Source organism: Juglans microcarpa x Juglans regia, chromosome 3D (assembly GCF_004785595.1).
Source record: "Juglans microcarpa x Juglans regia isolate MS1-56 chromosome 3D, Jm3101_v1.0, whole genome shotgun sequence".
Classification (NCBI taxonomy): domain Eukaryota; kingdom Viridiplantae; phylum Streptophyta; class Magnoliopsida; order Fagales; family Juglandaceae; genus Juglans; species Juglans microcarpa x Juglans regia.
The window spans coordinates 2890258-2918102 of record NC_054598.1 but is presented as its reverse complement, the minus strand read 5'-3'; the positions used below and the strand labels follow the sequence as shown (position 1 = coordinate 2918102).

General features: G+C 34.2%; 2 protein-coding genes and 1 pseudogene across 3 annotated transcripts; 1 reads left to right on the top strand and 2 right to left on the bottom strand.

Annotated features, from left to right (window-relative positions):
* Nucleotides 1-538: 538 nt before the first annotated feature.
* LOC121255520 lies at nucleotides 539-3964 on the bottom strand (annotated as a pseudogene).
* A 5044-nt stretch (nucleotides 3965-9008) lies between these two features.
* On the top strand, nucleotides 9009-14854 carry LOC121255430 (2-carboxy-1,4-naphthoquinone phytyltransferase, chloroplastic). The gene is made up of 12 exons (XM_041155735.1): nucleotides 9009-9770; nucleotides 10606-10711; nucleotides 11442-11688; nucleotides 12136-12239; nucleotides 12495-12566; nucleotides 12818-12956; nucleotides 13272-13378; nucleotides 13464-13563; nucleotides 13649-13687; nucleotides 13781-13891; nucleotides 14043-14108; nucleotides 14384-14854. The coding sequence occupies exons 2-12, from the start codon at nucleotides 10620-10622 to the stop codon at nucleotides 14516-14518; spliced, it is 1212 nt and encodes a 403-aa protein (XP_041011669.1). The 5' UTR covers nucleotides 9009-9770; nucleotides 10606-10619; the 3' UTR covers nucleotides 14519-14854.
* A 3585-nt stretch (nucleotides 14855-18439) lies between these two features.
* On the bottom strand, nucleotides 18440-24495 carry LOC121255368. 2 transcript variants are annotated; one of them, XM_041155649.1, is made up of 11 exons: nucleotides 24191-24495; nucleotides 23041-23549; nucleotides 22502-22591; nucleotides 22152-22391; nucleotides 21626-21847; nucleotides 20505-20805; nucleotides 20117-20424; nucleotides 19916-20037; nucleotides 19376-19482; nucleotides 19157-19254; nucleotides 18440-19062 (listed from the first exon to the last, which is right to left on the bottom strand). In XM_041155649.1, exons 1-11 carry the CDS (start codon nucleotides 24306-24308, stop codon nucleotides 18973-18975), a joined length of 2205 nt encoding a protein of 734 aa, XP_041011583.1. In that variant the 5' UTR covers nucleotides 24309-24495; the 3' UTR covers nucleotides 18440-18972. The 2 variants fall into 2 exon arrangements, with proteins under 2 accessions (XP_041011583.1, XP_041011584.1); XM_041155650.1 differs by having other exon boundaries at nucleotides 23041-23546.
* Between the last annotated feature and the right edge of the window lie 3350 nt (nucleotides 24496-27845).

Genomic DNA, 27845 nt, shown 5'->3' with positions numbered 1-27845 from the left:
TCTTCGCATGGATAAACTTGATCTTCCTTATTTGCAAATCTCGTAAGGTGTTTCCTAGTAAATGCTAACTTTATATGCAGGTGTTTAGATTAGTTTTATATATTTTTTGTTAAGCATTTTCTTTTTGGGTATATTGTATTCTAGTTGGGAGTCTTAGATTTTTTGATACTTAGGTTTGGAATTTTTTGAATGTTTGTACTCTTCATGTATCTATGGATGTAACTGCGGTTTTCTTCGGCCATAAATGAGAGCTATCAATAAAATTGAGGTATTGTCCTCTTCTTTAATAATAATAAAAAAAAAAAACAATTTTTTTATTATGTGGCAGACCTTGATATATATCTAGCCAGTAGAAGACAGTGATATATCTTAATGAAAAATTTTATACACCATACTACCATCCCACTAAGTATGATATGACACATTTATCACTATTAAATGATCATTTATTGCATTCGTCATGGTGATGAATATGCCACATACTACTTAGTATGATCAAAATAAGATGAAATTGTGTTGTTATATATAGTACATGAGCTAGTATAGCTTCATTAATTATTTTCTTAAAATTACCAATTACATGCTACACATGAGACTGAATCTGATCCCATGTAAAGGTGTAGCAGAGGGAGTAGCAGAGGGATTCACCATCACCTGGGTTGATGTTTTCTTTGAAGGCACTGACAATAAAGCTCTTACAATAGGCTTCATCTTTTCATTGCTCTTGATCATGCCCAAGAACACAAGTCGATACAAAACTACCATTCCGAACAATATAGCAAGATCTACCCACTTGGAATAATCACTTTCCACTTGCCATCTGTCTCTCAGAATCTGTTCACCACTGATGGTACTGGCTGCCCGGCCTCCGGCTTGAACGTTGTTCGGAAATGATAACCTTCAAACTCGTTCTTGAACAATCCTTGGTAGGCATACTTGTGGAAAGCGACGTAGTATAAAGGATATTTCCAAAATGGTCTTGGAAGATCACCTGGCAACCGAAAGAACCCGCCGCCTAAGATCATAAACGCTTGAATTCCCGAACCCACTATTATACCCATTAGAAAATTTGGCACAATGCTTGCAACAATCATCATCAGGCTCTCAACTAACATCATGCAAGCAAATAGGACGATGGCAAAGTATAAAAAGTGTTCAGCTCCCTTATGAAGACCAGGAAGGTAATAAGTTATTGCTCCGGGAATAAGTGATATCAGTACCAGGTATGGAACTGCAGCAAATGTGTTGCCAACTACAAAGGCTGCGGTGCCATAGTGGCCATTTAATCTTTCTCGTTCAAATATCTGGATAAACGACACATGATGAACATTGGTATTAATTACAAACAGCTGGCTGGCAATTTATACAATAATTAGTTGCCTTTACTTTTTCATGAATATGTGTAAAATCTATTGATTAAAAGTAGTACTGATCAGTCGTCAAAGCAAACCTTCATGTCTTCCACGAACGAAGGGAATCCACCGATGGCCCTGAAAGTTAGGAATGAAGCGACAAACATGAGCAGTGCACCCCTTGCCTGAAAATTAAGATCGATGGTCACGTGTATAATAATTAATTAATGTTGGTTTTCAAGTAATAATATTCCTAATTAATTGCGTATCCTCCCTTTTAGTAGAAAAAAATATATGATTTACATAGAATAATACTACCGACAAGTCTTAAATATGCAAATTACGTAAATACCACTAAAAAAAAATTGATAATTAAATTCACTTTTAAAAAAAAAAAATTATATCAATATATATATATATATATATATATATATATATATATAATTTGGGAAAGATGCTTTATACTAGCGAAATTGGTTGCTTGATCCTTACCTGTCTACATATTTCTGCTACCTGTCTTTGAACTTGTACGAAAATTTCAGATGATTTATATGCCTTTGTAAGAGTGTTAATTGCTTCCTCCGTAGGTACTGCTCCACCCAAACCTTTCTCAAGATCCTAACAAATGATTGAAGTAAAAATTAGATCGAAAGATATATTTTTTCTAGAGGAAATCAATATTATTTTCTAGATTTTGGTAAATAATTGTACGTCACTATAATAAAAATATTCAGTTGTAGCTAATTATTTCATGCAAAAATAATTATTTTTTTATTAAATTGAGTATTTTTTTATCATAAATAATCATTTCCGTGGCATATAATTCATTATAAATACTATTTTTCTTATAATAGTGTACGTATACGATTAAGATCAAAAGATCGATGCTCGTGCGGCCTATATACAGAAACATGTATGAAACCAAGTCCGCGTTAAATATTAAACCACCCATAGATCATTTCAACAATCTATATGTATATATATTTTACGAAACATTATAAATAAACTGCTTATTTCTGGTCAATTATTTTTTATAAAAATAATTAGTTTTTGTTAAAATGAATTTATTTTTGTTATAAATAATCATTCTCGTCATAAATAATCCATCATAAATACTCATTTTTATTACGGTGAAATCAAATATAAGCAAAAATGATTTCCTAATGGCCTTACCTTGTCAAAATCTTTGTTTATGGTTTTAAGGAAGTGATCAGATGGATTTTGTAGACTCGGGCAGGGAAAGCCATTTGAAGCGAAAAACTGCATGGAAATGAAAGCGAGGACGTATATAGTTACACCTTACAAAACCAAATAAATACATTTCATGACAAACATGATAATAAACGTATATAAAGGTACCTACGTACCTCATTTGCTGCGGAAGCAGGACCAAAATATACAGTTTTCCCTGAAGACAGAAGGCAGAGATTGTTGAAAAGTTGGAAGACTTCAGTGCTGGGTTGATGGATGGATGCAATTATGGTCCTTCCAACTCCATCCATTTGATCCAGCCTTGCAATTCTGCTCATCACATAATATGATGCTGCACTATCAAGTCCACTTGTTGGCTCGTCAAGAAAAAGAAGCTTGGGGCGTGTTAGTATCTCTATGCAAATGCTGACTCTTCTCTTTTGCCCACCACTGATGCCTTTGGCTCCCCACCCACCGATTCTTGTGTTCACTGCATCCTGCAAGCCCATTTCTGTGATTGTCACGTCTGCTCTCTCCTTCTTGTCTGACTTTGACATGGAGTCTGGTAATTGGAGCTGAGCTGAGTAGTACACGGCTTCTCTGACCGTCAAAGTTGTCATCAGAGTGTCATCTTGCGTTACGTACGCCTAAGTTAAGATCAGGTAAAGTTGAAGTAATATCAGTAAGCTTTACATTTTCTCATGAAATTTATCAGTCTTTGCTGAAAGTTTCTCTTACGTACCGACGTTCCAAAAGCCAGCGCCTGTTTGTGGCCATTGATTAGAATATCTCCTGATTGCCTTGTGTTTGAACCTAATCTCCCTGCAACATAAAATACAAATTATACAATATTTATGCATGGCTTTTTCTGAGTTATACAATAAGTGACAAGCATCGATCCCAGTTACTAGTGAAGAGGGCCGGCTAGTTTGGAGCACAAGTCTTCAACTAGCATGCATGGTTAAAACACATAAATTAACGTGATATTTAATTACCTGCTAATGTATCAAGGAGGGTAGACTTGCCACAACCAGAAGGACCCATTATGGCCAGGAGTTCGCCTGGTCGAGCATAACCAGTCACACCCCCAAGGATCGATCTGCTACCGCTCTTGCCATTGGGAACAGTCACCCACAAGTCTTCCCATGTCAAGAAAACACCCTCCTTCGTCGACGACATACTACTTGATCTCACAACGCTTCCTCCTGATCTGTTAGTTTGCATTGGAACAGTACTGACGGTTTCTACTTCAAAAGAAGTAGAGCGTGGAGCTGTTGAGTTTTGGTTAGGTACCGAGACATGACTGCCGTTTGGGTCATGAAGAAGGGAAGCCATGGCGAAATTTGCATGTATATGTGTGGGAGGGTAATTTTTGGCCACTGCTGTTCCTGTGCTTAAAGGCAGTGCTTGGAGACCATGGAGCTAGCTGCTCAGTACTTAAAGATTCAGGAGCCATCATGTGTTTCACGCGTGGAATTTAATTAGTCAATGAATTTTATTACATAAAGTCACTTTTATTTATTCTTTATGTATTCTATTAACGTGATTGACCAATTAAATAATTATTTTATATTAACAAAAATAACGCAATCAATTACATCAATGAAGTGTATAAGAAATATACAAAAAAAATTGCATTTAAAATTTTTATTAATTCATTACGCAGCACGCGGCATGCAAGGCCAGGTACTATCCGATGCCAACGTTTCCGATCCGTGTTTGTGCAAAACATTTTGCAGGTATGTATAATAAGAAGTTTGGGACTGTTTATGACTTCCTGATGGTTTTACATCGGGACGCTTCCTGATATAAAGACATCATTACTCTTTTCACAATATTTTCACATTGATCATATATTTTTAAAAGAACAAAAATTCTTATAAAATAATTTATAATAATATTACGAAACGAATCGTGTATAAAATTAATATTACTTCTTCATGAACTGGAATACCATGGTAGAAGACTAGATGATCAGGATTCGTGGAAATGAATTATACGATATTAATTCACTAAATTGAAGGCATGTAGGCCATAGTTTACATACATATTGCGGACGAAGTAGTTGGAGTACTAAGACACGTGATGGAACTTACAAATTAATTATCAGTTGCATGGAGATCGATGCTCAATGGTCACCTCTCCAATTCTTGACTTCGAGGAGTCGAGGACACAAACTAACTTTAAAGTCTTCGAAACGGGTCCCACTTTTACCAATACCGCCTAGCAGCGGAGGCTGAATACAAATTGAAGGTTAAATCAAAATTTAAGTGAGTAATTATTTGTAATTATAATTCAATAAGATGTAAATTATTATATAAAATATTTTTAAAATTTTTAATCAAATGAGATTTTATTTAAAATATTTAAATACATTTTTTTGTGAATTTATATTTACAACAATAATTTAAAATGAAGTCTCAATACAGATTTTGTACCTCAATTGAGTAAGATCTTAAAAAAATTATTTAAAATATAAATAATTCTTTGTACTACTTATAAAAAAACTCATTGTATTAAATATTAAATTTAGTATTATGAATCGTTACACACATTGAAAACTATAAAGATTATTTAAAATTTTATTTAATGAAATGATTTTTATTTGTAACTTTTTTAAAAAAATATCTCATTTTTATTTTTGGAAGCCTTACATAGGATGGGGGCTTAGGCAATGACCTAAATGACTTTATCATTGAACCGGCCTGTTGCCAAGAAGAATACATTATACATATTGCATATATCAAAGTGAGGAGTTTTAATTGTCTTTGAGCCACAACTTATGCAAGCATGAATAATGCGATCGCTTCTATTAATAAAAGAACAAATTAACGTAAGAATTATTATTTGTACCTTGTGGTTGCACAATTAGGTCTCATTTGGTTACGCAGTTCAGATGATATGAGATATTTTATTGAAAGTTGAATAAAATATTGTTATAATATAAATTTTTAATATAATTTTTGTTTTGAAATTTGAAAAAGTTGAATTATTTATTGTATGAGAAAATATATTTACAATTGTGAATTGTACAACCGTTACGTAATCGTTTTGAAAAAAATTAATAAAATATTAGACCCACATTAAAAAAATTAATCTTTTAATATATAGTAGATTTTACTCTTTTTCAAAGTGATTACGCGATATTTATGCACTTCATAATTATATGCAGAATTATTTTTATTATATTTGTATGAAAATTTAAAAAAATTATAATAATTATAAAAATAAAATGAGATGAACTAAACCAGCCCTTAATTTGTTATTTCCGTAAATCCTTGTTCCGGGGATTCACACGAGTTTCACGTGGGTCGACCTGCACGGCCTGCATTCATGCAGGTGGAAAAATAGCCATCGCGATCGAGTTGAGTTAATTACTTAATTTTCTCATTCTTATTAAAGAATAAAATGATGTACTGTTTAAGTGCGTGTACGTGGCTGTCTTTTATCGCGCAAAAAACGCAATGATGTTGGGATTTTTCTCCTTTGGTTGTTTTGTGGTTTTTCGTAGGTCGTTATTTCCTGATAGGTCAGAGTACGTACTCAGGCCATTGCCACTCGCGGCACGAGATTGATCATAAATATTTCAACTAGACTGCACATACATACATATATATATATAGATATATATACACACACGATATTTCATAAATATAGTACATGATTCACGTCAAACTCCACCGAGTTCAGCTAAATATTGAATAGAAATATGTCCAAAATCTAAGTTGATATCATGATGAGATTGGAAACTTGGCTGCCTGTCGAATATCATTTCAACTCAAATCTCATTCCTTCCTTCTAATTAGACGACACGTATATGTACGAGAAATGAAACGAATAAAATGTGTCGTGCACATTGGCCGGTACGTACGTAGTCAGCTAATCTGACAAGCAAACCATGTGAATGCTATTATGGTAATTAATGCATGCATGCGCTTCACGACTGAGACGGAGACAGCTAGCCAACTATAGCTAGCTGGCGTCAGACTAATTAATGGGATATTGGTGGTTGAATGGGTGCATGCATAATGCAATAAGATTTCCAACAAACTATGAAGTGACAAAGTCGATAAGGACCATACGTACCATATATCTCGTCCACACGTACTTCTCGACAACATACATCACCTAATTGAGAACTATTTTTGACTCATGATCCCTCAGTGAAGATCGAATATTAAATGCATGGATGGATACATGATGATATTTTTCCAACAAAAGCAACTCATGCACGTAATTAATTCATGAACCTTAAGCTTTTCAAAATCTCGTACGTACATCATCGTGGAAGGTAATCACACGTGATTATCTTATACTGGTATTTATTGTATAATTTATCTTCTCTTAAAAATCCCCTTAAAAATATATATATATAAATATATATATATATATATATATATATATCATTCCCAATATTAACTTCAAAATTGAGGAGACGTTCGTTTACTTTATAACTTATATATATTGAATCAATAGGGGCCAAAGCCTATTATAACTACATACTTAGGAATTAGCTCAATAATGATGGAAACAAAGAACACGGCACGTGCAGTGTTGTCTCAATCTTTCGGTGCGTGTAAAGTCTTGTTCTATGGATCAGTTTAAAATAACAGTATTTGTCATAAAAATAAAAAAAAAAAGTTTAAAATAATAGTACGGCCCAATTCAATTGAAGTGCAAACAAAATTGAGTTTTTCGTGTCATAATTGGGCCAGCCCAAATAAAGAAGAGTCACGTTGCAGTCACTGTTCCCAAGCTACCGTATTTTATTTTTATTTTTTTACTTTTTCATACATGTATTTTTTAAGAGTGGGGCTACTATGCCGTCCCACTCTTACCGGCCGCCCAGTGGTTTTGTTTTTTTTCACATTTTTTTAATACATTTAAATATTTTTAAAAAATAAAAAAAATACACCAATACATTTAAAATCACTTCCTTAACCACTAAGTTAAAAAAAAATTTTTTGACAAGCGGTCAAATTGAGCGGTCATAGTGGGGCGGCATAATAGACTTTCTCATTTTTTAATACTTTTAAATATTTAAAAAAATAAAAAATCATAATATTATTAAAAAAATACTTTCTTAATCATTAAGAAAAAATTAAAAATTAAACTTAAAAAATCAAAACGGTAGAATTTAGCGATAAAATAGAGAGAAAAAATTAGTCTTATTCATAAATAAAATGGGTGGCAGTGGGTGCAATATATAATATATGTAAGAGAGAAGCCCACTATGTAATTTTTTAAAAGGAAAACTCTATTCCTAGTCCGGTCTACTTTTTACACTCCACACGAAAATCCATCTGGCAAACTGGTTCATGTTCAGCCTCCGGTCCAATTCGAAATTTATCTGTTCTCCCGAAACTCATTTCCCTCTCTCGCAAATCCTGAATCAACTCTCCCCCGCGCCGACGCTCCCTCTCTCGCCTCACACTCCCTCACCATCTCTCGCCTCTCCCTCCCTGAATCAGTTCTCTTTTTTCTTAATTTTTCAGTCTGCGTTTCTTCTGGAGGCTTGAGAGTTTGATCATGGATGATGTGTATGCAAAATTCATTGAGAGAATGATGGGTTTTTTTTTTTAATTGCGTGTACTACTCGCCTGAAGAAGACAACGAAAATTTCATCTTTCATCTTTTTGCTTTGCTTCTTCTTTCTTTTTTCATTTTTTCTTTATTTGATTTTTACGTTTTCATTTTTGCATTTTAACAAATCCCCCGAAACTTTTGATATTGCCTGGGGGAGGAAGAACGTGGGCGTGGAGGAGGGGGAATAAATTCGAAACGCACATTTGGCCTTTGGGTGTAAAAAAAAAAAAAAAAAAAAAAAAATAGATGTGTAGAAGAACTCTTTTTAAAAATTTAGCTACACCCACTTGTCCCTGGGTTCATTGCATCAGAGTACAACCTAACGCATGGCAGGGATTGCAAGCCCAAAAACACTCTCTCTGCAACCACAGCAATCAGTAAGTACTACATGCTGCAAGTGAGTCTATATATCTACGAGTTTTGTGGAATTAAGATAAATAAATTAGTGTACAGGACATAAAATTTCAAATTAAATTGTGATAAATTGATCATTTTTCACCTAATTTTCATAAAACATAAATTCCTATAATACTTGTTTAGTTTAAAGTTTTGTTTAGATACATAAACGTTATCTTATTTCATTATTATAATTTTTTTAAATTTTAAAATAATAATAATAATATTAAAAAATAATATTCTATTAATATTTTTTTTAACTTTTATCTTTAGTATAAAATCATCTTATTCCATCTCATGATTATCTAAACAAGACTTAAGTGTTAGTAATGATGAGATTTTAGTACTTTCATTAAACTAAAATAAGTCTTAATTAGGTATTGTTTTTATGCCAATTTTTTTTTCCTAATATCATGTTAAATTGCTAACTTAATTAGTTGATAATTTGATGGATTTATACTTCCCTTCTGCATTTGGTCTGCAAAGAAAGGGTCCGGAAGCAAAGATGCACGCGTCGTGAAGCATGTGGGGCTGCATCAAAGATCAGGCGACGCAGGTCTTCCAACATTCTCCTTGCTTTTCTCTTGATACATGGTGAACCATGACTGCTCCGTCGAGGAGAAGAAATCTCAGAAAATCCAGTCTGTTCCTCCTATTATTTTCTATCAAAATTTGACGCCGATGAGATGAAGACTCGTCAGAAATCAGAATTATGGCCGGGCGGAAGGTGGAGATTAATATCAGGCTGCCGCTGCGGTGGAGGCGAGAAGTCGGTATTTATTTTGTCATTCCGATCCCTCTATTTACATTCCGGCTATGAATCAGATCGGAGGGAAATCTGAGAACCGGCCGAGTACCATTAGCCATTAGGCAATTGACGCAAAACAGTTTAATAAAAAATGTTTTTAAGTAATAAACGACAGGTCGTCATGACGCACGGTTTATTCTGAACAGAAAGATGGGCGTCTGTCTAGGTGGCGACAGTTGAATGGGTAGTAATTCATTTGATAGATTACTGTCTTGTAGATAGACAGGATGGGTTGAGTCATGAGTGGACGGGGAGCTGCATACTTTCGACTGCCCAGTCGTTTCCGGTTATAGTTTACTCTCCTCCCATAGAGACACCAGTAATACAATCCCCCTCCCCCTCTATCTCATCTCCCATACGAACCAGAAGGAAGAGACTCTGAGACAAGGAGACTCGGAAACATGACCCTATTCTCGGTGACAGAGTAACATTGCAAGGTACCTCTCTTTCTTTTAGTTCCCCAGGTTTTGTACTTACTTCTATCGATGTTGAAGAGAATGTCGTTGATGAAACAAAACTATGTATGTCTATGGGAATCTTGTAGGTGTTTAAAACCGGGTAATCCTATAGATAAAAAAGAAAGAAATGCGTGTAGCATGTCACGTAATACACTTGTTTTAACTTTTAGCAGAGGTCTTGTTTGAGGATGGTATATTTATCAAGTTTAAGTTCATTAAGAAGTGTTTTGGGAAGAAGAAGCACCTTGTGCTTAATACCGGCCAGTGCCTTCGAGTTTCTTGGTATAAACTTATCTGCATTCCTGAGATGATGCAGTAATTGTGCGAAAGCTCAGTTCCAGAAACAGTTGCACTTTCTTTGTTATGTACTTATCTCTTCGATACAATCCCAGTATCTGTTTATATCGATGAGTGACACAATCTTCTTTTCTTATGATTTGATCCGTTTAAAGAAATATAATAATTGTTCAAGATGCTAAATGCCTACAATATTTGGAAGTGCTTCAATATCTTTATTTTCAATGGTGGTTTGGTGCTCATGTCGATCTAAAATGTATGGATGAGGCCATTTGGACCTAAAAACCGGGCCTAATATAAAATTATGCTGTACTGTAATTATTGATATGATTTATGTAACCGGACCCAATATGAACTTTCTCCAGCTTCAAGTTAACATTCGTCGTTTGAATGCAGAAAATCCTTATGTTATTATTTTTTTGTTTTGGTGTTTTTTAAACTGTTAAAAGTGTCAGTGAAATAGCTGAATAGGACTAAAAGCATCTCTTCTTGTTTATATATCCTTGTCTCTGGACAGTTGTGAATGCATAGATGCGAATGGCTGCCGCATTCTGTAACCTAAACCCAGGGTCTGGTCTGAAGAAACTAAATGAATGCTTCCTGCATCAGAGTTACATGACAAGGCAAGTTTCATCTCTTTGTTTTACTCCCAGACATTGTGCAAGTGTTCTTACGAGACATGGCTTTGTGTAGCATGCACATTCTGATTAGTCCTCGGGCACTACATTTTCAATTGAAAAAGGTGTAATACTGTATAAAGAAATGAAAATCTTCCCATTTCGTCCTTACTGGTTTTGATAGATTCATTAATCATTATATTCTGCCCTTGTAAAGATAATGAATAATTATAAAAGAGAATATAGCGTTGTTCAAAAGAGAAGTGTACGGAGCTAAAATAAAACAATTTTTTTCACTTAATGAGAAAATATAACTGTATGAAAAATTGTCGGGCTAGAATTGCAAAGTAGTGCACTACATTGATCTTAAGTGTGATTTGAAGGTACTAAATAGTTCCGTTTTGAAAGGTCATTTTAGAAGATTTAATTTTTTATAGTTCTTCAAAACATTGAATATAATTTAAGCTCCAGGTATGTTTGAATTGTTCTAGAGCTCATTTAATTTGGTTTCTTGTACGATAAAAGTAGAGCTCTGTAACAAGCTGTACTGCTTATAATTTGGAACAGATAACTCCTTGGAAGGCATGCTTCACTTTTACTGATTATAATATGATATATATCTCCTTAAATAGTTTTGGCTCTGGAACACAAATTCATTTTGCTTTGGGGTAGAAGAGAGAGGAATAGGGCTCATTCCCAGTTTTTCAGCATTCACTTGGCATTGGTCATTTTGTAGGTATTATCTGGACTCCGAACGGTCATCATATTTCCTATGCAATGGTAGAAAACTTTTGCATAGCACTTATAGAAGGCAATTAGAAGTCAGAAAAGGACACCAATCTCAATGGGTATATTTGGTGAGTAAATCAGACTCCTCTGGCACTTGCAATGAAGAGGAAAAAGAAGACGGTGTGTCTAGGGCAACCTTGATATGGAGGGCGGTTAAATTACCAATGTACTCTGTTGCTTTGGTTCCTCTCACTGTGAGTTTTTTCTGAAAATTTTAGTTGCATTATTATTGCTTAAGAGCATAGGCATTAGCATCATGAATTTATTTTTGATCAAGTGAGCCTGCTAATTTTCCCTTCTTACTAAATAATTTCAAAGTATGTGTGTAGTTTTTGCACTTGCTGAATAATATATTGCAAGTTTATATATATATAATCAAGGCTTTTGCTCGCAGATGATAACTTTTAAAGGGCTTACAGCTTACTCAATGTTTTTGTCCTGTTTTGTGAAAAAGGAAGTTTCCTGTATTTATCCACCCCCTCACTTTTCATATGTGGAACCTTCACACGATGAAGATTGATTTCGTTGCTGCTGTTGGTAACAAAACCTCATTGATGAACTCATCTGCATTAGTGTTTCCCCTGCATTTCAAGTCATACACCTTGTTTGCGTCTTACTCCAATTTGTTAGTATCCAAACAGGTGGGTAGCGCAGCTGCTTATTTTCAGACAGGCATATGCTCAGCTAGGCGTTTTTTTGTTCTCTTGGCTTCCTCTGTTCTTGTTATCACATGGCTCAATTTAAGGTGAGTCATGAATTGATAAAGAGCTACTACTTGTCTAGTAGGTACTAAAAGATGACATATCCTTTTTTTCTCCCTTTTTTTAATCATTACCTTGTTGTACATGCATAATTCTGTGGTACAAGGACACACACATATGGGAATGTATGACATTTTCTTGCAACCCAAGTTGGTCCATCAGTATTCATCTTCCCAAACCAACTTTTTTTCATACTCTGAATCGAATGGTGTTTACTAATTTCCTCTTGATCCCTTCAGCAATGATGTTTATGATTTCGACACTGGAGCAGATAAGAACAAAAAAGAATCAGTTGTAAACCTAGTTGGCATGTAAGTTTCTTTTTCTGTAAGAAGTTATGACTTTTCAGAATTGGGTTAAATACTAAATTAGTCCTTGTGGTTATGATGTGGCGTGTTAGTAGGGCTAATGGAAGTGTGATTGAAGGACTAAAATGATCAATCTATCCAAAAACCAAACCATATGGACTATTTAATATTTGAATATTCTTTATTTAATTTTCATTTTATGTGTTGATTTACATTGGAATTTGCTAATTAAGCTCTGTAATGCATTTGGGAAGCCGTACAGGAACCCTAATTGCTGCTTATTCACTTCTTGCTCTTGGCTTCGTGGGGCTGACCTGGGCATCTATGGAGGCTGGAAGTATACGTTCAATAATGTTACTAGCATGCTCAATTATTTGTGGTTATATTTATCAGGTATAGACAAGCATGTTGGATTTTTGGAAGTAAAATAATAATAATAATAATAATAATACTGCATAGATGGAAAACCTTAATGTGAAAACCTTATCCTGCCTTGTTAATAATTTTTATTTCAAGTCTCCTTTCTTCATTGTGAAACTATTTAAAGTCATTCATTCTTTTTAGTGGTACAGGAAAACAACGTCTTTTTATTTGTTGCCGTAGGGCCTTGCTTCTAGTGGCAAGGGGCTGGGGTGGGTTATGGCAGGTTTTGGGTTCAAATTTTCCAGGACAGTTTTTCACACCTGTTCAATATTGTTTCTTTTGCAGAGCCCGCCATTTCGATTAAGCTACCAAGGATTGGGAGAGCCCCTGTGCTTTGCAGCATTTGGTCCATTTGCTAGTACTGCTTTCTACCTATTGCAAGGCAGCACAAGGTTATATGGCCTATATGATTACAGGGCAACATGTTTCGATTTCATTTTCCGTAGCTATAATATTGACTTCAAGTGGTATGGACAGGAAGATGAACCATCTTCCCATCAGTGGCACAATTCTTTCTGCATCAATCCTAGTTGGCATCACAACAACCCTAATCCTTTTTTGTAGTCACTTCCATCAGGTATTCTGCTTTTATAAACATTAACTCTGCATTCTGACTATCCTTGGTTGACTGTATCGGTTGACAGTAATTACTTATGATTCAGGTAGAAGGAGATAAGGCAGTTGGAAAAATGTCCCCTCTGGTGAACAATCTCATCTGACCTTAAATGTTTTAAGACATTGACATAGAAACAGATATTTGGTTCTATTTTATCTGTATTTTATATTGCTTGCAGGTTAGGCTTGGTACCAGAAGAGGTTCAAAGGCAGTAAAGGTGGCTGTCATAGCACTTTATGTCCTTGCGTTTGCTCTTGGTCTAATCAAAGCTCTTCCTCTTACTTCCATTGTAAGTCCTTCAATCAGTGTAGTATATGACCCCACTTTGGAAATTTGGCACTTCATTTCTTTTTGTTTCCTCTTCCTTCACTTTCTGCATGGTTGAAAATTCATTTTATACCATCTCCTCATCACTTTTCCTCATTCATGGTTTATTCCAGCTTCTCTGTGCTTTTACATTGCCCATGGGAAAAGTGTTTGTTAAATATGTCGAAGATAACCACAAGGTCAGTGATAAACTTGTAAGATGCCTCAAACGTTAGGTTCCAAGCTTCTGTGTTTCTGATCTAACTGTTATATACGGTACCACAATCATGGTGTTGGATAGGAACAAACTCATTGTTTAACCAAGGATGAAAATTTGCTCAAAAAATTGCGCTATTGACTGGGAAGTATACTGATAGTGAGATCTGAAAGTGGAGGAAACCCGGACCCTTATCTTCATCGTTCTACTTTCCTCAATTTGGTTTTTAAATTAGCGTTGTAAAACTCACTCTTGCAGGACAACCAGAAGATCTTCATGGCCAAATACTATTGCGTGAGATTTCATGCTTTATTCGGAGCTGCATTGGCTGCTGGACTGGTGGTGGCTAGAATGATCGGTGAAAGATATGTTCCAAGGCTTATACTCTTTTGAGTTTTTTCTTCATCTTCCATGTCTTTGGCTTTGAAAACACGATGATGGAGTAAAAGCTCGCATTGTAGATGATGTGATATGAATGATTGTTATCGGATCAAGTCAGATGTATGCTCGCTCGATCTGGATTAAGCAACAAATTCAGAGAACGATCAAAACCTGTCCCCAACAAACGTGCTTCCTGCGTTGTTATACTGTCTCTTGCTGTGATTTTAGGGAAAGAAACTTTTTGTAAAAGAATCTCTTAAGATACCTATATTCTTGACTCTTGAGGCAAGTCTGTCACCAACAGACCAAAATGTATTTATCCAAGTTTTGAGGAATTGTAATTTTAAATTGTTTTTTTTTTCCTGTTTTACATTCTATCCGTACATGTGAAATGTTTTTTTGTTTTTGTCACCGCACATGTGATATGTTATTTATTAAGTTTTGGTCAGCAATATTACATTCCTTATAGTACATTAACCGCATTGCACGAATGACGTAGCCATAGAACATGGTTCGGCCACCCATTTCAAGCGTTTTTGAGATATTCTATTCTAAAGCCGAGGTGTAAAAGTTAGAACGCTGAACATATCATCTAGATCACTTAAATGATAAGATTTAGATCACTTAAATGATAAAATTTAATTCACAAGATTTAATTTTTTTAAATTTATCTTTTAAATAAAATTATGTCAGGTTAGTACTTTATTATGTGTGTAAACAACGTCGGTTTATAAATAGAATTTTTCTTTATTTTTTAGTAAGAAGTTTGAGTTAATTCCATTAATACGTTGAGTTTCAATTTTTAAGAGATAAAATACAACTAGTACCCTTCACAAGTCTTTTATGTTGAAGTTCAACTATTAAAATGACACATTATACTCTCACTAAGATTTTAAAAAAGTTGCAACATATACCCTAACTATAAGATTCAATCACTTAAAGATTGTGATAATTTGCCCACTTTTTAAAAATCTGCATTAATGATCAAAACTGGACAAAAAGTGCGACATGCCCACAAATTTTTTTTTTTTTTTTTTTCCCTTTCTGAGCAAGCAAATTTTTATTAGAAGCGTAAAGAATGATATGTGAGGATGGAGTGTAGTTTCCCAACAAACGTCCCAATATAATAACTACAATGCAAAAGTGATGGAAAAAAAAAGAAATAAAACGGGTTTTGAGACCAAGAAAGACCAATTTCTTGGTCCCCCACCCATGTCCTATAAAGAGGGCGTTGTCATGAAAGACGATAGTTAGCAGTTCGTATATTCATGTGAACTATAGAACCACCGCTGATGGCGGTGGAACCTCAGCTGAAAGCAGTGAAAATTGTGGATGCACTGTAGTTTGTTGTCTTGAGATTTTTTTTTTTTTAGAGATTCGTAATCCCTTTTTCAAGATCATCGATTAGGAAAAACGATAACATAGTCAAAATCATGACATCGGATGGACTGATCTGCGACCAGCCATCTGTCTTCCCACACATTTGTGGTGGGGCGTGGCAACCACGCACCAGTGGTATGGAGGTAAGGTCGGGCAGATCTGGAAGATTCTTGACGTGGGAAATCTGCTGGTACGGTGTGTGTAACCGGCGGAGGCATCGTGGCGCGGCGGCTCGTGAAGATCACATGCAGAAACAAGCCGCGCGTGAGGGCCATGTGCTGAGTTTTTTGGCGAGATTATGCTTCGTCCCAGTAGATCGACAGCTATAGAATGGCACGGTGGAGCGCATGTCAACTGATGGTGGCCAGAGTGCAATAGATCTGACCAAAACCGAATCAGTGAAAGGGAGAAAACACTACCATGAAAGTGTATACACAATGCGGTAATGGAAATGGAGAAGAGAGAAGGGTGAGAGCCACAGCTCCACCCTCCTCTTCGACGAAGGCACTCGAAGAGATTGAGTTTTCTAGAAATAAGAGAGAGTTCAATCTTCAGTTGTTAAAGGGTGCAATGTTTTTTTTTTTTTTTTAAAGAAGGATTCGGTTGGTTCTTTTTGTGAGATATCAAGGTGTTACCGATCCATCAAAGCATTCTTGGCAAGGGTGCAATGTATTAGATTTGATAGTTTAACGGCCTTAATTAGAGGGTGTAAAGTTACTTTTTCTCCTTTTTTTTTTCTTTTTTTAATTATTTTTTTATTATTTTGAAAGTCACAATACTATAATGGTGTCCATTCTCCTCCCAGCAGGATTTCTCTATTTTGTTTATATTCACCCAAGTCAAATAGCACCACCATCAAATATTGTCCAGATCCCTCCAAATCTAGCAAGATTATCCACGACAACTCATGCTTGACTGCACCCCCAAGAGCACCAAAGACTTCAAAAATCATCCATCCAATTCAGTGAGAGACTTCAAGTTTTCCTATCACTATCAATGCCTCGCGGAAGAAGGGGAGAAATACACAACCTCATTTGGTTGCACAGATCAGATGAAATAAAAATTGAATAAAATATTATTAAAATATTATTTTTTAATATTATTTTTGTTTTGAGATTTAAAAAAGTTGAATTATTTATTATATTTGGTGTAAGAATTTGAGAAAGTTGTAATAATTAAATGAAATGAAATGAAATGATATAGTTTGTGTAACTAAACGAGACCTTAATCGATATACTGTGTAATGGATCACATCAACAGAAAAAAAGCGTAGTATCAACCAGACAAAAATTGAAAAACTAAAAACTAAAAATACAACTTCTGAAGTGCAATCTGTTAATGTATAGGTTCTAATTCTCTATAAAAAGAGAGAAATTATCCACTCAGTACTTTGACATCCAAGGAAGAACAACGAATTGCAAAATTCATAGTCCCTTATGAAATCAATCTTCCTATGATCTTTGTCACTACCATGGAATGAAAAAGTGATATGCCAGTAGACCAAAGGAATGAAAATTGATATGCCAGTAGACCAAGGAATGAAAAACTGAGCGAACAGCTGCTTGCTTTTTAAATCTGAAGTCACCAGCAGTGATTGCTACAGCTCTTGGCTTTGATATAATCATCCAAACATGTGCATTACATATTCAGATGGCTGCCAGAGTTCTTATGCCCTTTAGAGGCTGACAGATTATAGAAGCTTATGCAAGGAACAACTCTAGCAATGGCATCATCACATTAGGGATTTGCCATCTGATCAACCAGCACTTCACAACTCACCATAATATATCAGTATGTAAAATCACTATAATTCGTTTCTTTAATTTTCTTTTTATATCCATATACTGAATTCAGTCAAAACTAAATGAATCATAGACAATTTTATGAAAGTAATTGGACTGGTTTCAGGTCCTTAGTCCTAGATAAACCATATCATATATATATATATATATATATATATTCCCAAGTATGTTTTCTCCCTGAATTATTAGCCTTTTGAGGCAATCCGAATATGCAGTAACTATCCGAGTATTAATTCCTTTGAATCATCAAAAGACTAATTTCTTCTAAAGTCATCAGCTACTGAAGTATAACTAAGGCGAAAATGTATGTCTTTCTATTGAAGTAGCTGAAAATGTTTGTCTTTAACGACAATCAGAAACTGAAGTCAAGAAGCCCCAGCTCCCATTGAAGTAAACTTCTGAGAAACCTCACTTGTGCCATTTGAACCCAAGTGCAATCATTCAAAATCTTTACCGGTCAAATCATTCCTCTACTATGGAAAGCCCTGTGCAATGCAAGTCCACCTAATATTTAAAGTAAATCAACTTCTTTGAGATTCCATCCATAATCCGGGCGTGTAAATGAAACTACGGCAAGAATGTAGATACCCGGAGAAATTACATGTATAGAAAACCCTTGGGAGATCATTCTCACAAAGTCGCCTGTCAATCTTCATTATCCACTTCAATTGTTATACTAACTTAAGACCATAAATTTGTTACCCATCACACGAAGGCATTCCATGATCCTTGTAATTGGAGTTCCAGAAAATATTCAAGACCAGAAACAATTTATAGCCAACTGTTTTATAACATATTCTTACACACCAACTGGTGTAAACACCATAAAGAAGAATGAGTAGCATGAGCTTCAAATTGTACATCACGAGTCCATAATCCATCCCTTTCTACTACTAACCAAGTGCCAAACACAACTAATTTTCAAATTTCCACTAAATACTTTGTCACTGCAGATCTCATTCTCAAAGCTTCCTGTCTTAATACCAATTTCTCATTCAGTTAACTTCAGAGTAGATGATGAAATTGGACAAGTAAAAAAAAAATTCTCCAAACTTCCAAAGGTCTTCAAGTAATGAGAAACCTCACTATTAACACCAAACTCATTCTCTTAAGGATACAATGAGTCTCCAACCACTAAATCAACCTCCAAAGGAGCACTACAACTTCAGAGGCTGGTCTAAATATGCAAAATGTGCTATTTAATACAGTTATGCAGGGTCCTTTTCTTCTGGTGACTGAATAACGTTTATACAAGGCCTTGGAATAACCACAAGCGAACTCACCTTAATAATATGAGCCTGAACTTCTGCCACTGAAGTAGTCATCATTCAAGCGACGTGAGGGGTAATCAGGAGGATATGCCCCTTCATCTAGCTGCAAAAATGATTATTTTACCACATAAGAAAATTTCTTAACTAGATGTGGAAGATAAAAAAGAATATATTTTAAGAGCACAATATAACCATACATCTGATCGAGAAGGCTCATAATCCCTAGACATATAATCCCTTCCATATTTGGCATACACCCTTTCTCTATCTCTTCTACTAATCTCATCTGTGAGAACTGAATCCATAAAACAGCATCAATATTTAATTTTCACACAGAGGAAGAGTAACATATTTAAGGACATATTGAAGAAAAAATATTTATATAGATACATGTGAGCTTGTGTGTTTCCAACTACCTCTTTTGTAACCCATAGTGGATGATTTTGTGACATACACTCCATGAGATTGCCCTGTAGATCTCCGACTACCTTCATTGTACCCAGGACGAGACCCACGCCCCAGCCTACCATAACAGCTAGAAAATCAGCCATAATTATTGCAAAAATAATGGTGCTGTTAAGAATTAGGATCAGGATGAGAAAATAGTATTTTTTGCTTTGCCCAAAATGAAAATCATGTTTTAAAATGTCTAAAATGAAGGAGACATAAACTACTGTTTTCACACTACTAATTTAATCATTTTCTGGTCTAAGATATTTGTGAATAATTAAGGATTGAAAGTAATTTTTTAGTGGAAAAAAAGGCATCAATTCTTCTTTTGGGATTTGATGTGATAAACAGCAAGGAACAATTCAGATAAGTGAGATGAATATAGCATTGACTTTTCAAACTAGGTTAACCAATACTCCCTAGGGGAACCAACTAAAATACAAAGACCCACAAGTTACTTCGGGATTGAGGGAATAAAAAGGTAAAGCACCGAGGCAACAGGCAACCTTGTAAAGTTACTTCCATAAGACTTGTCACTGAAAGGCAAGTCAGAACTGCTTCCCCCATAATCAAAACAGGCACGTGATTGCCTAATTGAGGCTTCAGCATAATGAGAATGATCTTCCTCCTAAAAAAGAACCACTTAATCAGGACAAGGTGAGGAAAAACAGAAGCAGGTGTATAAAAAACTCCAATACATCACTGACAATTGCAGAATGGGGACGCTTTGAGCTGGTGGTAGAACTGTAATCATGGATATAACTGTCACGATAGTTTGAGGGTCGTTCCACATATCTTCCATAGCCATAATCATCGTAAGGAGGAGATGGTCTACGAGTAGCAGCCCGAGAAACCTGCCTTGGAGGACTTCCTGAGTACCCAGATCCACGTGAAGGGTAAGCATCCCTATAAGAAAGTCTATTGAAAGGAGCTCGACCAAAATCAGCTGGCCTGGACAATACTTCATCTTCTAGGATGTAGTCTCTCTTTGAGCCGGTCTTTCCATAAACTTGAACTGTCCCAGTAGAGACAGGAATAAGCCAGGGGGAAAGGAAAATGGTAGAACCATTATTATTACAGAAACTAACAACATACCGGTGGACCTTCTACCATATGATCTCTCTGGTGAAGAATATTGCTGTCCACTCCCAAGACCATACGATACTACATCTCTGTCCCTTGGACCATATGATCGGTTAGAAACACCATCGCCACGACTTTGAATACTTCTCCCACCATGATCTATAGACCTGCGATGATCAATGCGAGAAATACTAGAGCCCCAGGGACCCCTGTCACCCCGACCACTGCCATGTGCAACAACATAGCCTCCCCGAGCCTGTCTAGCTGACTTACCTCTCTGGCGTGGTCTAGACAACCTTGCCCTAACCTTTAACTGAGAAAAGCATAATTATCAGTGAGCATGCATTACTTGCATAAGCTCTAAAAAGAGTCTAGCTGTCCAAATAAATTTTGCTAGACTGCTGTAGAGAAATAAAATTGGATAAATATCACTGCAGTATCTTACTAATAATCGTGACTAATGACTGGGGGAATATTATAACATTGGGAAGTAGAATAAATGCATAAGATTAGGCTGTAAAAGACTCAGTGTTACAGCCACATAACAGTGGAACCTGATGATCCTTTCTCTCATTTTTCTAAGCAGTTAAAATTGTTTATGGCGTTCTTATTCTGACCCACTTTACAGTTAGCACATGTGTTGCATGCTCTCCATCATTAACATCAAGGAAGATCCCAACTCGTCTAACATTTCAAAGTTTTTTTTTATATAAGTAATAGCATTGCTGTAAATCTCAGAAGCAAATAAAAATCGACATGTTTATAATTTTTTTTCAAAGTTTATTGTTGGTCCCCTTAAATACTTTATCATATTTGATCAAATCGACATGTTTATATTAGTACATTCTTTTCCCCACTTCAAACACCTTCTACATTTTTTCACTGGACACTTAATTGTTCTCATTTTATGATACGGTATATAATTTTTTTTTTTATAAGTAAAATATTATATATATAAATCAATAGGAGTAACCAAGTACACTGGACGTATACAAGAAAACACATGATACGGTATAAAATAAAAGCATTGAAACTTTCTACATGACTGTAAATTAAAAAATAATAATAATTTCTACAAGGATGTTCAAAGATCATGTAACAAAAATAAGGTCGAACAAAAAATAGCAGATTACCTTCCTATCTCCATCACCAAGCTCAGCATTATTTACACCATCAACACAAGCCATAGCAGCAGCATGTGAGTCAAATGTTATAAAACCAAAATCAGTTCTTTTAGCAGCTGGCATATTCCGAGCAAGTTCCACCTTTTCAATCTTCCCAAACTTTTTGAGATAGTTCTTGACGTGATCCTCATCCCAAGCAGGAGGCAAACCATCAAGGAATACCGTCCTCACCTAGAAAAGGGCATGACAAGTTTTATATAACCATTGTTGCTAAAAGCTTCAACAAAAATATATTAGTAACATTTCTAGTTTTGAATTATACAACAAAAAGCTGTCAAGTTATTGTTTCTCATCTAAGTGTGATCATTAACAAGAACATAAATGACAAGAGATGACATACAAACACACAAAACCAGACATGTAAGCATACATTTATAAGTTTAAAAGGAGAATAAGATCCCAAATTTTGCTACTCTCTCTTACTGTCATGAGAACCAATAAACAAAAGATTTAAGACAAGAAAAGAAGTGCATACATGTGACATAATTTCATCATCTGGTTCAATGAAGGTATCTGCAAAGGCAACCCTTGCCGTTCGGTCTGTACCAAACACAACGTCCCTCTTTTGCAATCTCTTGCAGGCTTCCAAGGCATCTGCCCTGCACGAGAAATCTAAAAAAGCAAAGCCTCGATTCATCCCCTCATTGTTCATATCTTCGACTAGAGTCAACTCCTCGTATTTATAGACTCCATAATGAGCAAGCTTTTCTTTCAACTGAAGTAAAAAAGAAAAAATCCAAATAAGCTAACCCCATATAACCTAACCGATCAGAGGAAACGGTCATTCTAAAGCCACAAACGCATACAAGAACTTAGAGCACTTACGATGTCCTTTTCCCATGCCTTGCATATGTTACCAACAAAGAGGGTGTCACTATCTTGACTTGGAGCCACCCCACATTGCTTCCCATTAACCTGATAAAACTTCAAAGTTATACATGACTGGATAATTAACCATCTCTCATTTATGGTGAAAATCGACGAAAAACAGAAAACCACTGATATCATAACTACTTTTATCAATAAGAAACATTATACTAAAGTATTTTATAACATGCTAGATTTTCTCTAACTAATTATGTCCTTTATGACTGCTGTCACGGATGATTTAACACCTCACTCACCAGTACCACAACCCCCCACAAAATAAATTTTCAAGGATCATCTTAAGAGAGTTCTTTTAAAAAAAAGTAAATTGAAAATTCAGCAGAGTTCAAGTTCTTAAATTAGATTAGTGGGAGGAGCTTCCTAGAATCATTCAAGAACCTTTTTCCCCTCTTAATGAAGTAACTGTTCAAGAAACTTTCTATAGTATCTCAAGTAGAAGGAATAACTAGGAAGAACGAAAGAGAAGAGATCAATACCACTGGGTGCTTCAGTTCATAAATAGCCCGTCTAGCCTGCTCAACAGTCTCAAACCGCAAGAAAGCGAAGCCCTTGTTCTTATGAGTTACTGGATTCTTCAGAAGTCTGACTTCGGTGATCATACCCACCTGGCTAAAAACCTTTCTAAGATCTTCCTCAGTAGCATCCCTGTCCAACCCCCCTACAAATACCTCAAATTCCTTGCGCTTCCTCCTCTCTTTAACCACATCATGATGCTCTTCCTCATAGTCCTCTATTTCTTCACGCTCATCCCCAACATCCTCCTCGACCACTTCTTCCTCCTCCTCCACTTCCTCATCTTCTTCCACCTCAACTTCCACAATTTCTTCGATCATGTCATCCACATCAATTCTCTCTACCCCATCTTCCTCATTTCTACCATCCATCTCTACAAGCTCTTCCATGTCTAAGTTTCCACCACCATTCTCTTCTGCTTCAAACTGCCGATCATTATCTTCGAGCTCTAGTCTTTCTAATCCCTTTTCTTCTGACAAACAAGGTAATAAGCCTCCCGTTGTAGTTACAATATATATATATATATATATATATATATATATCTTTCTTATAACAAAACGTACAAAATACGATAACGATTCAAAGCGCTATACCTGTTCCCGTCAATCCACGAAAGGGCAGCTAAATGTATACTTTCCCCAACAATCAATAAGTAAAGAGATTATCGAGGAACACTAATGTATTAATTGCTGGAACTTTGCACGTGTTGATGTAAACTCGACTCTCTGGCCGCTAATATTTAGCATGAAATATTTTATAAGATACTTAAGTTTATATATCGAAGCTTTTATTCGGTGTTAACTAGCCAAGTTCAAGGCAAAACTGGAAAGTAGAGATGTAACATTCAAATACTGCAGTTCCATTTTTGTTTCTCCGGAGATGTCGAAACAACTAAACAGAGGAAGAACAACGGGTCAATGGGACAAAAACAATTTTCAGAGGATAGGCTAAAAATTGAATTATCAAATTTCTCTTTCTACATTTTCTAACCAATCAAGCAGAGCATGCGTTGTTGCTAATTCGACCTCCAAAAGAGGAAAGAAAAAAAAAAGAGACACCTGTTCAACAATATACATCTTCTGTTCTAAGGTATTTGTAGGGTAAGTGAAGTACCTTCGATAGGAGGGGCGGAGGGTTCGCGTGATACGGATACGCTTTGTCGGAGCCGAGGCCTCTTCTTAAGAGCAGTAGTGGAGGCCGTGTATAGCCGCTTAACAGCGCGTGGAGGCATTATTTTTTTGGCTTTTAGCTTCTGCTTCGACGAAGCTATGAAAAGGGAACTTTATTTTGGAGAGAAGGAGAAGACTCTGAGAAATTGCGATTTCTCGAAGTCAAGGTCAAGGGAGGAATGGGGTGTGGGTGGGGTGGGGTGGGGGTTGGGTTTAGATCGTTAGAAGAGAGTTACGTTGGTTGCGTTTGGATAGCGAGAGGATATGAGATATTTTGTCAATAATAATAATAAAATATTAAATAATAGTAAATAATAATAATAAATTAATAATTAATAATTAAGTATTATGTGAATACTTTACGATCCAAACTACTCTTTAGTTATTTTAAATTTTTAAATAGTCGTGGAGTTATCTCATCTTATTTTATTTTATAATAATTGTAAAATTTGCCAGCTCTCAATTATTATTTAAAAAGATATATAATTTATTATTAAAATTTATTTTAATTTGAATTCTACATTTATTTAATTTTTTATAACAAAAATTATGTTTTATATAATTCACAAAAATTTAAGATTGATTTGGATTCAGATATGAGATTAGATAGTTTTAAATGAAAGATAAAAGTTAATAAAATATTATTAAAATATTATTTTTTAATATTATTATTATTTTAAAATTTGAAAAATTAAATTAAAATTTAAAAAAATTAAATTATTTATTATATTTTATATAAAAATTTAAAAAAATTATAATAATATTATAAAATAAAATAAAATGAGATGAAATATTATTTTTCTTTTCTAAAGAAATTACACAACGCTGGCTTATCTATTGTAAACATCATTTCTTACCAGAGACGGACTGTTTGCTTTTTGTGACTTTTTGGGTTTGGGTGGACTCCATTGCGTGAATCTTAAGGCATTCGGTCTGGTCTAGTCTACTCTGTACTCGGTATATAAGAAATAAAAATATTTTATTTACGAGATTATTTTTCGAAGACTATTTTATTCCGATTTGATAAAAGGGTGGTGCTTGGACGCCGCCAGCACTTACTATTTTTTTATATTTGTTTTTTTAAGTGATTATTAATAAAATTAAATATTTTTTAATTTTTTATTAATAATTGAATATGTTAAAAAAATATTTAAAAAAAATTTTAAATACACTATAAATAATAAATGGATAGTAAGAGAATAGTAATCCTATCACTACCCTAGTTGATATGAATGTGTAGTTTTTTTTTTAACATTTTTTATTATAAAAAACTTAAAAATATACAATTTTATTAATAATCATTTTCTTAATCACTAAATAAAATTTTAAAAAATTAAAATATTTTAGCAGTAACTTTGAACAATAACATTGAGCAGGAGGCTAAGTAGCACTTTTCTTAATAAAATATATTTATAAGATTTATTTTTTATACACTGGAGACATCATTAATATAAAGTTTTTTCTAAATTATTCATGTTAGTAATTTAATTTTTTTTAAATTATAATAGAACACGCTATAAGTAGTGTATTGATATACCGACTTATGTGTAGTAAAACTTAAATGTATCGCTTTTCATATTTGAATAGAAATAGATCTAAATGTTAGTTTTAAACTATGAGGTCTCGTTTGGATGTTAAGAGTATCTCAAATAATCTAGATTTATACGTTAATTATAGTGAGTTAAAATGTTTGAGCAGATTTTGTGGGTTCTATTGAATATATTTTGATGTGTTTGGATTTATAAAGTATATTTAACTTCTTTTTAAAAAGTTAAAAAATAGTTTGTCTCATCAATTATTAGTTTATTGTTGTAGTGATTGAATAATAATAATAAAAGTTTCATCAATGAACAATGTTGAGTTAAGATAAAAAAAGTCCATCCTTTTTGCTGGACTAATTATCTCTATATAGTTCGAACCGTTAGCTATTAGTCCATTTGATTTATTCCGTCTCGACCAATATAAAATAGATCAAACATACAAAAAATCCAAAATCGCTATGATGTATATTTTGACTATTTGCAGTCAATCAATACAAAAAACACACAATGTTTGCACTTTTAAATATCAATTATTTTTATATTTATTTGCACATTTTGTACTTGAAAATAACCTAAAAAAATTGTAAAATTATCAAAATTATCCATACTCTATCCATGAGAATTAACAATTAGCATAATAAAGTTAAAAACAAAAAATAAAGAAAAGTGAAATTAAAAACTACCATATATTCTAAGGTATATATGGATCAGACCAGATCAGTCTGGTTCGGATCGAATACATGAGATCAGCTTAGCATTCAAACGGGCCAGTCTCCTTAGTACATGATATATTAAAATTTACATCTGAGGACCAGATTCAAACTTTTTAATATTTCAAATCTCAAATTACATTAAAATAAAATAAAATTTGATGTTTCAAATGTATTAACTTAAATTCTAAATTTTGTTTCTTAAACATAATCTAAATATGTTTATATTTTTTCTTACAAATATTAAAGTTTCATCTGGACAGAATCCAAAGTATCCTAATGTTTGTTTTTGGAAAGAGTATATATAAAGTAGGATTTCCGTGCACTCAATGATCTGATCATGGGGACTCGGTAGACTAGAAGGTAGAAAAGGAAAAATGTCCGTTTGATTTTTGATTTTAAAACACATAGCATTAAGGGATTATTATACATTAGTCATTGTTTACTCTCACACTTTTATATTTATAGTTTTTTTATTGAGCGTGAATGTATTTTTCATAAAGTATGAAAGTATTTTTCATAGAATGTGAGATGTGGAGTGGTAAATAGTGACTGATGAGAATAATTTTTCTAACAAGAAAGATAGAGATATACGATGGATTCTATTTTTTTTTTTGTTTTTCTTTGTCTCCGAAATAATATTAAATAGTATATTCACTTTGTGTACGTATTATTATAAATCTTATAATTATGACTTCTCTGTACATCTAAGTTCCATCCCCTTGGCACCTTTAACAAGAGTCCTAGCATGTTATAATGTCGATATGAAGTTGGAATATCATATATTGAGTTCTTTAGCTTCAAGCCAGCGTGCAACTAAATAAATAAATCATCTATACATCTCTAAAGTTGGGTGTACTTATATTTATTATTTAAATAAATAATAATTTACATATATCTCAATTATATAAGTCCCGTGCAGCTTAATTATAAAGTCTAGTGCAAAACTACGGCGCTTAGAGCATCTTCATTTTGATTGGCCAAAGTTAAAAGATGGCTAAAATTTAGATAATCTGTGCCAACAAGACTCCACATTAGATTGAGCATCTCTAAAATAATTTGAATTTTTGCTATAGTGATTGACCAAAGATGGAGAATCATAATTGATTCAATAAACATTAAAATACTAATTTCTCATTCCAACTACTTGTAAGTGTTTATGTAGGTGCATATTTTTTATTGACATTGAAATGGGTATGTTACTAGATATTTAGTTAGTGAATAAGAAATTTAAATAGAATTTTAGATAAGTTTAATATTAATTTGTTTGTTATTAGCATTAAATGACTTTTAAAAATATGGTTTTTTAAATATTAATTTAATTAGAATATAATAATAATTATTATTA

What these genes read in the sequence shown, in the direction of transcription:
- LOC121255430 (XM_041155735.1), top strand. Translation starts at nt 10,620, where the DNA reads ATGCGAATGGCTGCCGCATTCTGTAACCTAAACCCAGGGTCTGGTCTG. An exon ending in CATCAGAGTTACATGACAAG is followed by an intron (nt 10,712 to 11,441) that starts GCAAGTTTCATC and finishes GTCATTTTGTAG; the next exon opens with GTATTATCTGGACTCCGAAC. An exon ending in ATCACATGGCTCAATTTAAG is followed by an intron (nt 12,240 to 12,494) that starts GTGAGTCATGAA and finishes TGATCCCTTCAG; the next exon opens with CAATGATGTTTATGATTTCG.
- LOC121255368 (XM_041155649.1), bottom strand. Translation starts at nt 24,308, where the DNA reads ATGCCTCCACGCGCTGTTAAGCGGCTATACACGGCCTCCACTACTGCT. An exon ending in ATGAACTGAAGCACCCAGTG is followed by an intron (nt 22,592 to 23,040) that starts GTATTGATCTCT and finishes AAGTTTTATCAG; the next exon opens with GTTAATGGGAAGCAATGTGG. An exon ending in AGGCATGGGAAAAGGACATC is followed by an intron (nt 22,392 to 22,501) that starts GTAAGTGCTCTA and finishes TTTTTACTTCAG; the next exon opens with TTGAAAGAAAAGCTTGCTCA.